Source organism: Phragmites australis, chromosome 2 (genome assembly GCF_958298935.1).
Source record: "Phragmites australis chromosome 2, lpPhrAust1.1, whole genome shotgun sequence".
In the NCBI taxonomy this organism is placed as follows: Eukaryota; Viridiplantae; Streptophyta; class Magnoliopsida; order Poales; family Poaceae; genus Phragmites; species Phragmites australis.
The window spans coordinates 47,332,320-47,341,206 of NC_084922.1; the positions used below are offsets into that span (position 1 = coordinate 47,332,320).

Below are 8,887 nucleotides of genomic sequence, written 5' to 3' on the forward strand. Positions count from 1 at the left end.
TGATTGTTATACTCGATGAGCGAGGACACGTATAAACATAATTAGCAGCAAGTAGCAAATAAGCTCCTATCTGTTCATAAAGATATGTAAGACTCACTTATCTCTAATGATCAGCGTCACAATAAGAGGTTACGTGTTCAGTGACGTGCGACTGTCGAGCATTTGTATTAACTTATTGTCAACGACAATACGTTCCAGTCACGCAAAGGTGGTAGGATCTTTGGAGCATATCGTCCAGCTTACTATACCATACCACCCGTGCATGCATAGGCCACGCACAAGAAGGCGAGCGAATATTCGGCTATTCATGGATGGGTCAACCCTGCGGCTCCAACAGGAGGCATATAGCGAGAGGGAGTGTCAGCGTGGACTCCGAGGCGCCTCCGCATTTACTACTCGCTGCTGCAGTGCACGCGCGCTCCCACAACGACACACTTACCACACATCCATTCATTCATTCTCGCATGCTAGTCCAAATTCTAAGGACTTGTCACTTCCAGTCAGCCTGTCCTATGCTATTCCCCCACTGCGCAGCAGCGTATTTACGCGTCGACCGGCCCGGCCTTGGCAACTTGGCATTCATCTCTCTTCTGCTGCCAACGCGCACCGGCACCGTGGCACGCCGATGAGCTCTGCAGCGCGAGACAGAGAGGTTCCTTCATGGAGGGATGAATGGGCGAGTGAATGGACGAAAGGAAAAGTAGGGACTGAACGAGCCGAGCGCACAGCCAGGACGGCACAATGCAGTCAATGCTGCAAGCACGAGAGGTCCGGGCGTTTGGGCAAAATCAACCGGGCCTTTCGGGCCGAGCAGTGGGGAAGGAAGGGAACGGCACTACGAGAACTGAAAGTACGGGGGCTGCATGCAGCCGTGCAGTGAGGGAGGGGACGCATGGGTCCAAGTCGAGTGAGTGATGGGACGGCTCGCCTCTACATGCCGCCGCGCATTCATTCTGATCTCCACTCCCAAGGGGAGCCGGCCGATCAGGCTGTTCTGAGCCGAGGACGAAGCAGTGCAGGGCAGGCAGGGTGAGGCCAAGGCGAGACAGAGTAGTAGTAGGCAGAACCACCGGGGGAGCAATAACTTCGTCGTCATTCTCCCCACACCCTGCCTTTCCTCCGTTTTGTCCCCCTGCCTGGTCCTAGTACTACGCCGGCCCCACCGCCCATTACCTGACGGGCTCGTGGGCCCCGCCTCTGCGTGCGGGCTGCTGCCCATTCTCCCTTGGGTCCTCTCATTCCCCATCGCCGTCAAACGCACCTTGTCATTCCCTCTCGTACGACCGTTTCGTAATCCATTTCTTCCTCCAAAGGTGTCTGTATGCGATGGCACTACTACCCGCTCGCATTTCCTCCGGCTGACATGGCCCGACGAGGCGCTTGCGGGTAGGCAGATGGGAGGATCGATCCCCAGCGCGTTGGACGTTGACAAGTCAGTCGTCTAGCCCCAGGCCTGCATCGGCGAGGGGTACGGTCACAGGTCTCGTCGCTTGGGCTCTGGACGTTTCAAGTCAAAACTAAAAAAAAAAACGCACAGTAAACCCAACATCGTACGGTGCAACCATGAGGTACACGGTAGAAAAAGTTTGCCGAAGTTATCCCAACCTCGTACAGTAGCAACATTCTGGGCGCACGTAAATTCCATGTGAGCCGGCCTGGTCTCCCCAGGTGTCAGCCGTGAGGCCGCTCACTAATCCCATCCGCCGGATTTACCAGGGCTGGACTCGTGTGGTCAGGGAGGTTTAAGGACGGGTCACCTCGGACGGGACACGCAACTTTTCCCCTCGGCCTCATCCGTCCCCGCCCGCGCGCACGCTCTTTCTCTCCGCACCCCGCCCGCCCATTGCTTTCCGCGTCGCCATACCGCCTGCCGCGCTCGTTCGCGAGAAGCACGCGCGCGGCCGCCCGACACGAACCCACGCCCGCTCCTCCATCCGTGCGCGCCGTGACTCCACTGGGACTGGGGGCGTCATTACAGGAGCCAGGAGGCGTGATTAGCCTGTTAGTATATTAGCAACAAGGAAACAAGTCTGCGCACTGTTTCATCCGTCAGCGTGAGTAATGGCAAGCATAAGGGTCTGTTTTTTTCAATCGAATAGCGTGAAAAACAACTTGTAGGTTGTGTATTGTAAGAAATTATATTGTAATAATTTGAATTATGGATTGTAAAAGCTGGTGGAAAACGGATGGTCGGATTGCTATAATTTGGGGCTGAATTGTAACAACCCAGCTTTTACAATATAATTGTTTGTTTCAGATTGCAGATTGTGACTACATTCCAACTTTTATAATACAACTATTTATTTTAGCTTGCAGATTATGATCATAATCCAGCTTTTACAATCCAAAACAAATAGAGCCTAAGTTGTTTAGGGGGCGATGGGTTGCCGGCATTGGAGGATCCTGATCTGATGAATGCGTATAATCTCAATAAAAAGCATGTTTGGTTATATGTATATATTGTTTCAGTCTGGTCTATCGAATACAAATATACATTCGTAGCCTAACCTAATAGATGTAAGCTCTTGTATCCGCTCATGCAGCTAGGATCATTTGTCAGTGTCATAAAATTAAAATCTCAACTTTTACATCCACTCATACAACCTCATATTTGGTCAGCTCAACCTATCAAAACAATACAACCAAACAAATAATATATTTTTAACAAATATAATTTCACTCAACATGTTTTCGGCTTATCTTGCTTATATAGTTCATACGAGTAAGATCTCATACGAATAACCAATCACATTCTTAGAGACAGAGGTGATCTTTAGTGCATTTGTGGCCCCTCCTTCATAAGCTGATCATAAGCATGTTACCATGTTTAGTGAGTTGCAAGCGCAAATTATCAAAACGTATCGATGCCCAGTGACCTGAAACAGGCACTCCACGAATGGGAACTGAAACTCAAGCACGGCAATGGCAGGTTCACAGTGGATAAAAGCAGAGTAGATTGCACGATCATCACCCAACATGGAGCAGCCGGTACCACACACTGATTAATCATCATGTGAAAAACCGCCGGAATTAATGGCCGAGCTAGAATTGGCAGCCGGCCACGTGCCGCTGTCAAGCCCCATGCAGGCAGCACCACCTGTTGATTTGACAACTCCAATACTACTGCCACAGTCCAAGATTACAAGCGCCGGCCAGTGGTTGCAACTTCCGAGCGAGCAGTCGATCGACATCCGCTGCGATCGGGATAAATGAACCAAGCAAATTCTCCTAGCTAATCATGCGTACGAGCTGCGAGCTAACTTGTCATGATGAAGGCTGTCGATGCACGAATTGTGGCCATCGCGGTATTGAATGGGAAGGGTCCGTTGGAAAGGGACCCCGAGGGCGCTACCTCAATCATGCATTGCCTTGCCTTCTCGCTACATTGCATTCGATAGCATACTTGGAGGTGTTTAGCCCTGGGCTCGTCTCATTGGCTCGATCGGCAGGAGGATGGGAGTGGCCCACATTCTGACTCGCTCGTATGAAACGAGGCGACCCGGTGGGCTAAGGGTTTATTCGGGACATGCTCCTTGTTGCGCCAACCACATGGACGTATCCGTGCATGGATCTTCTGATCTCTAAGACAGGTTGAGTGCAAGGTCAAGACGTATTTTACTCTCCATATGGATTCAACAACACTTGGTTTAACTAAAAGAAGGTCATCCCAAAAGAGACAAGTCTTCGAGAATGTATGGCAAAATATATCTGCATTATCTGTTTGTATTCAACAGAATGTTGCATGTTTATGATTTGTTGATTAAATTTCAGACAGTTAGTTGTAGATCTAATAGATTTTGTCACTCCGATCCCTTTCCAAGTATATCTTTCTCTCCATAGCGTGTCTCCAAACTTTGGCCGCACCATTCCTTTTTACACCACGATCACACCTCACTATTTTGATGTTGCACTAGTGAGGCGTGTGGTAGCCAAATTTTGCTGCCCACATATTCTCTGCCTCTAACCCCTTACTGCGCCTGGCTTCTTGCTTGCCTTCTTTTCCCCCCGAAAAGAGGACATGCGATCTGCTATTCATTAGAGAAGAAAAGAGTTTTTACAACAAAACACACACTTGCTCAAATGAAGGAGACGAGAAATTACAAAAGATCAACACAACAGCATTGAACATCTCTAACATCCACACAAAAAAGAGCTAAACAGACGCACAAAACGCTTATATTTTCGCGATGACATCTTCCCTCCCAAATATTGAAACCTGAGTTGGTTGGAGATTGGAATTTTGGAAAGTCCTCATGCTTCTCTCCTTCCGGATATTCTCTGCTTATTGCTTGCCTCAAGTGTTCCATGTTTCAGTATCAGAAGGCGTTTCAAAGCAAATAAAAAATAAAAAAAGGTTTGGCAAAAGAGAAAAAGATCACATGTATAACCCAATTTCGCCATTTTTTCTTGCTGGAACCTCGAGCCAGCGCGTGGCCGACGTACACACCATGTAAATGCCCCAAAGCACTACCACCTGCCCATGACAATCAGGTTTGTAGCTTTGCTCCAACCCTTTAGCGATGTACCATTTTGCGCTCACTGATTTACAGTCTACACTCTCTTCATCGCCATGACGATCACTCCTCAACTAACGATATCGTGCACCGTCCTTGCTTGTAGTCCTGCTACTACACGTCGATAAAGAAATGGTTAGTGTTGGATCTATCATGGGAGGATCGACTAGTAATCTCGTTGACTTAGAGGAAAATGTGGTATTGCGCTTCGTAGCCCTTTCTCATCCTATTTTCGCCCCCTTCGGGACAGATGCTTGCGCAAAAAGCAAATAGCGGGAGAAGCTAATGGAAGTCAACTTGTGTTCCTCAATTTAATATGTAGCCTATTTTCTTGTGACAACCTGAAACTTTACCAAAGAGATAGGTAGAATTCATGCACAATGAGAATTGACGACAAATGTTTACAGTTACACGCGCACACCAAATTCTTAGCCGTAGAGGATCTGTACATAGGAGGTGCTACCAATTCGTATCTATCTATCTCTCTCTCTCTCTCTCTCTCTCTCTTCCTTAATTGCTACAGTACTACTCCTCCAATAAAGAACACAGATATCAAATTCCATTCTTTAACCTTCCCTACAACCTCTGTCCGCGATTTCTTCCCCTTCCTTGCAGCATATACCACACACCTCACCATCTTTTATCTTTTGGTGTCCTCTCACTCCTTCCTCTTTCTCTCTCCAGAACAGGCACCCCAAATTTAAACAACGCAGGCAGCAGGGAGGAAAAAGAAAAGGAAAACCGGGTTTAAAAGGAGCAGCAGCTGCTGCCCCGGGCGGAGAGGAAGGCGAGGAGCGCGGCGAGGAGAGGAGAGCGGAGGCGAGGAGTCGGCGGTGCCGAGACAGCGGAAGAGATCGTCCAAAAAGGGTACGTACGCTGCCATTCACCGGCGGCGGCGGATCCGATAATATCTTCCTTTCTTTTATCCCCTCCCTCTCCCGGTCTACACGGAGCCACATTCTATCTTCCTTCCTCTCCTACGCGGGGTCACTCTTTTTCTTCTTGGTTCCAATTAACTAAGAGATCGGCCATTGATCCAAGAAAAGCACATACAACGAGATTTGTTTAGTCAGACAGATATCTAGATATCTCATTATGCGCACAAAGTCTTGCCATTTTACAATGAAACCAAGCAACGTTTCGAACTCCGTCTCTCGTAGAAAGAAAAAGTCATGGACTTTTTGAAAGTTATAACAAAGAATCGGGCACTCGATCGATCTTGTTCTTATTTTTTCTTTTTTGTTTCCTTTGGTAGGCTCTTCAGTGCTTTTTTTTCGGAGGAAATAAACTGTGATTTGATTTTTTTGTCCATGTACGTGGTTCCTTCCTTCTTTTAGATCAAAGGACTCTAATGCATGAACATTTTTGTACATTTTCCAATGTATTTGAGGCAGTGTTCTTCATTTTTAGCAAGAGAAGAAAGCCAGTGAGATTCTTTCTATTCTCCCCCTTCTGATCTGTAGCAGCTTCCACAACTTCCCAAGAACAAATGAATCCATTGCAACACTATACTAGTAAAGAACACAAGAAGAGAGTCTTACACAGTTCGTGATCCTTCCGCCAGGCCAGCAGACGGATGGCTTCGTCGTCGCTGCCGGCGCCATCGGGCTCGGTGATCACCGTGGCATCGTCGTCTTCGTCAGCTGCGGCGGCGGCTCTGTGCGGCACGGGCTCGCCGTGCGCGGCGTGCAAGTTCCTGCGCCGCAAGTGCCAGCCCGACTGCGTGTTCGCGCCCTACTTCCCGCCGGACAACCCGCAGAAGTTCGTGCACGTGCACCGCGTCTTCGGCGCAAGCAACGTGACCAAGCTGCTGAACGAGCTCCACCCGTTCCAACGCGAGGACGCCGTGAACTCGCTCGCCTACGAGGCCGATATGCGCCTCCGTGACCCCATCTACGGCTGCGTCGGTGTCATCTCCATCCTCCAGCACAACCTCCGCCAGCTCCAGCAGGACCTCGCCCGCGTCAAGTACGAGCTCTCCAAGTATCAGGTGATCATCGACATCATTACTCTTCATATCACCACTCGAATGAGTAGTACATGTAGGCCCATAAATGAACGTGATGTGTGCTGCATGCGTTGGTTACATCCATTGTTGTTGGTTCAGGCGGCGGCGGCGGCTTCTGCGTCGACGGGGCCGAACGGGCCGCAAGCGATGGCAGAGTTCATCGGCAACGCGATGCCGAACGGCGCGCACAACTTCATCAACATTGGCCACTCGGCGGGGCTCGGCTCTATCGGAGGCTCTCCCATCTTCGGGCAAGAGCAGTTCGCCAACGCGCAGATGCTATCCAGGAGCTACGACAGCGAGCCCATCGCGAGGCTAGGGATCAACGGTGGATACGAGTTCGGGTACTCGACTACGATGGGCGGAGCCGGGCCTGTTTCCGGCCTCGGAACGCTCGGCGTTAGCCCGTTCTTGAAGTCCGGCACCGCCGGCGGCGACGAGAAGCCCAGCGCTGGGCAGTAGGCGGTCGTCAGTGCGATCGATCAATCTTGTCAGGTTTGGCTTGTTTTGCATGCCTGCACAGTGTTATAGTCTGATCTTGCTTCTGTTTCCGAATAATTCGCAAGTTTGGTAGCGTACGGTGAGTTCGTTTGTAATTTGCTAGCTGCACAATCATGCATGACTAATAAGGGTTTCTTTCACAGCTAAATGTACGTAGTTTAGTGCATGATTCTAGTTGGAGCTAGCGTTCTTGTGCAGACATTGTAGAACTGTTCTGATCTATTATTGATGATTAGTTATACTTGTGCACTAGAGCTCTTCTGATCAAGAGAATCAAGCATCAATTCTCGCATACTGTTTGGCTGTTGAGTATGGTACTTCTTATTAGTGTCCATGCACAGCACGGTGAACAAATCTTTTAGGTTTGTGTTGATCGTGTGCTGTAACTATTATAATGGGGTGTATATATAGGATCTATAAAACTAAACAACTGTGATAAAAAGTTACCCAATTTGTGTTAAACTAGTTGAAGCAAGATAAACAATTTTTAGCTAGTGCTGGTCCTGGAGAAATTAAAACAAGCTGTTCTTATTTTATTACCAGTGACTACTATATCTCTTTGCATAGGGCTCTAGCATGGATTCCAATCAATGCATGCACACAGCATTTCATGGACGTTCATGAATCATATGGTGCCATGCCTGGTGTACTGTAGATGTACTTCACATATGAAAACTTAAAATTTCTGCCAAATTAAAGCGATTGGAGTCAAGCACGTACGGCTATTAATTCTCTGTGAAGTATCAGAGTATCAGTAATCAGAGTCACCAGCTAGCTAGCGATTTGTACTAGGAAAGTACTGATATTTCATGTCCTAAGAATGCACGTTCGCTTGCAAAAACTGAATGAAAAGGAGAAGTTAGGAACTATAACTCTATAAGCTCCTCACCGAGACCAACCAGCTAAGCTAGCATGCCTGCATGATCAAGTTGCTGCTTACACAATTGAAATGTGTTGTCAGCTTCAACTGTCGTATTTTCAGTTCTCGATCGGTACGTATTAAAATAGTAGTACTATTTATGTTTATTCATAAGAGCAAAAATGTACAGTCCATGTCACCCTGTATTTAGCAGCGACGACTACGTACAGTTTGTGAACAGTTCCATTTTGTCCTTGCATTTATCGGGTCTAACAATCATGTACACATTCAAGCCAGAAGTTTCCATTTAATGGCCATATTATCCAATTTTTCAGTTTGTTACCAACTGATACATATTTGCAATTTTTTTCAGGTTACTGACTTGAAGAAAAAAAAAATCCATGAAGTTGATCTGAAGACTACGTGGCGTGCGAGTGATCCTAAATGTCCATCGTTAGAAGGGTTAATTTTCAGTCGATTTTACATGAAGAGTGCATGTTTATGTTGTTTACTTGTTTGTCAATGCTTCTCTCTTCGTTCCATCTACGAGACTATCGAACATTTCATATGTCTGTTGTTGCTGTACCGCAAGCATGCATGCTTGTCCCGGACTTTTACCACTCGGACGGCTAGCTAGCTCCGTTTCTTACCACTCCAAGTATTGCATGCTGTGCTGCTACATTGGCTATACTGAAGATGAAGTTGACCTTGAGAAAGTGCAACCAGCTTCAGACCTGATATGGTGAATCTGTTCGTTTGATACTAGTACTACGTATCCTTGCTCTGACTTGTGAGCCAGGGTGTATTAAACATGGCATGCTAATGGCCTAGAGAGCCTATGCACGCCTGCATCCTTTGTCAGGCAGGAAATATACTGTATCATTGCATGGAGATCCTCACTACAAGACTCGACAGGCAGAGAGTAGATCGAGTGATCGATGTAGACCTAGGCGAGCATTTATGCGCATCTCTTTCTCGCACTGGTTTTCCTTGCGAGAGAGGCAA

At 47.7% G+C, this 8,887-nt stretch overlaps 1 protein-coding gene across 1 annotated transcript; it reads left to right on the plus strand.

Moving 5' to 3' along the window:
• The first annotated feature begins 5,035 nt into the window (after window positions 1-5,035).
• LOC133909353 (LOB domain-containing protein 6) lies at window positions 5,036-8,534 on the plus strand. The gene is made up of 4 exons (XM_062351749.1): window positions 5,036-5,381; window positions 6,079-6,504; window positions 6,622-7,017; window positions 8,256-8,534. The coding sequence occupies exons 2-3, from the start codon at window positions 6,091-6,093 to the stop codon at window positions 6,982-6,984; spliced, it is 777 nt and encodes a 258-aa protein (XP_062207733.1). The 5' UTR covers window positions 5,036-5,381; window positions 6,079-6,090; the 3' UTR covers window positions 6,985-7,017; window positions 8,256-8,534.
• The last annotated feature ends 353 nt before the right edge of the window (window positions 8,535-8,887 follow it).

What these genes read in the sequence shown, in the direction of transcription:
- LOC133909353 (XM_062351749.1), top strand. Translation starts at nt 6,091, where the DNA reads ATGGCTTCGTCGTCGCTGCCGGCGCCATCGGGCTCGGTGATCACCGTG. An exon ending in ACGAGCTCTCCAAGTATCAG is followed by an intron (nt 6,505 to 6,621) that starts GTGATCATCGAC and finishes TTGTTGGTTCAG; the next exon opens with GCGGCGGCGGCGGCTTCTGC.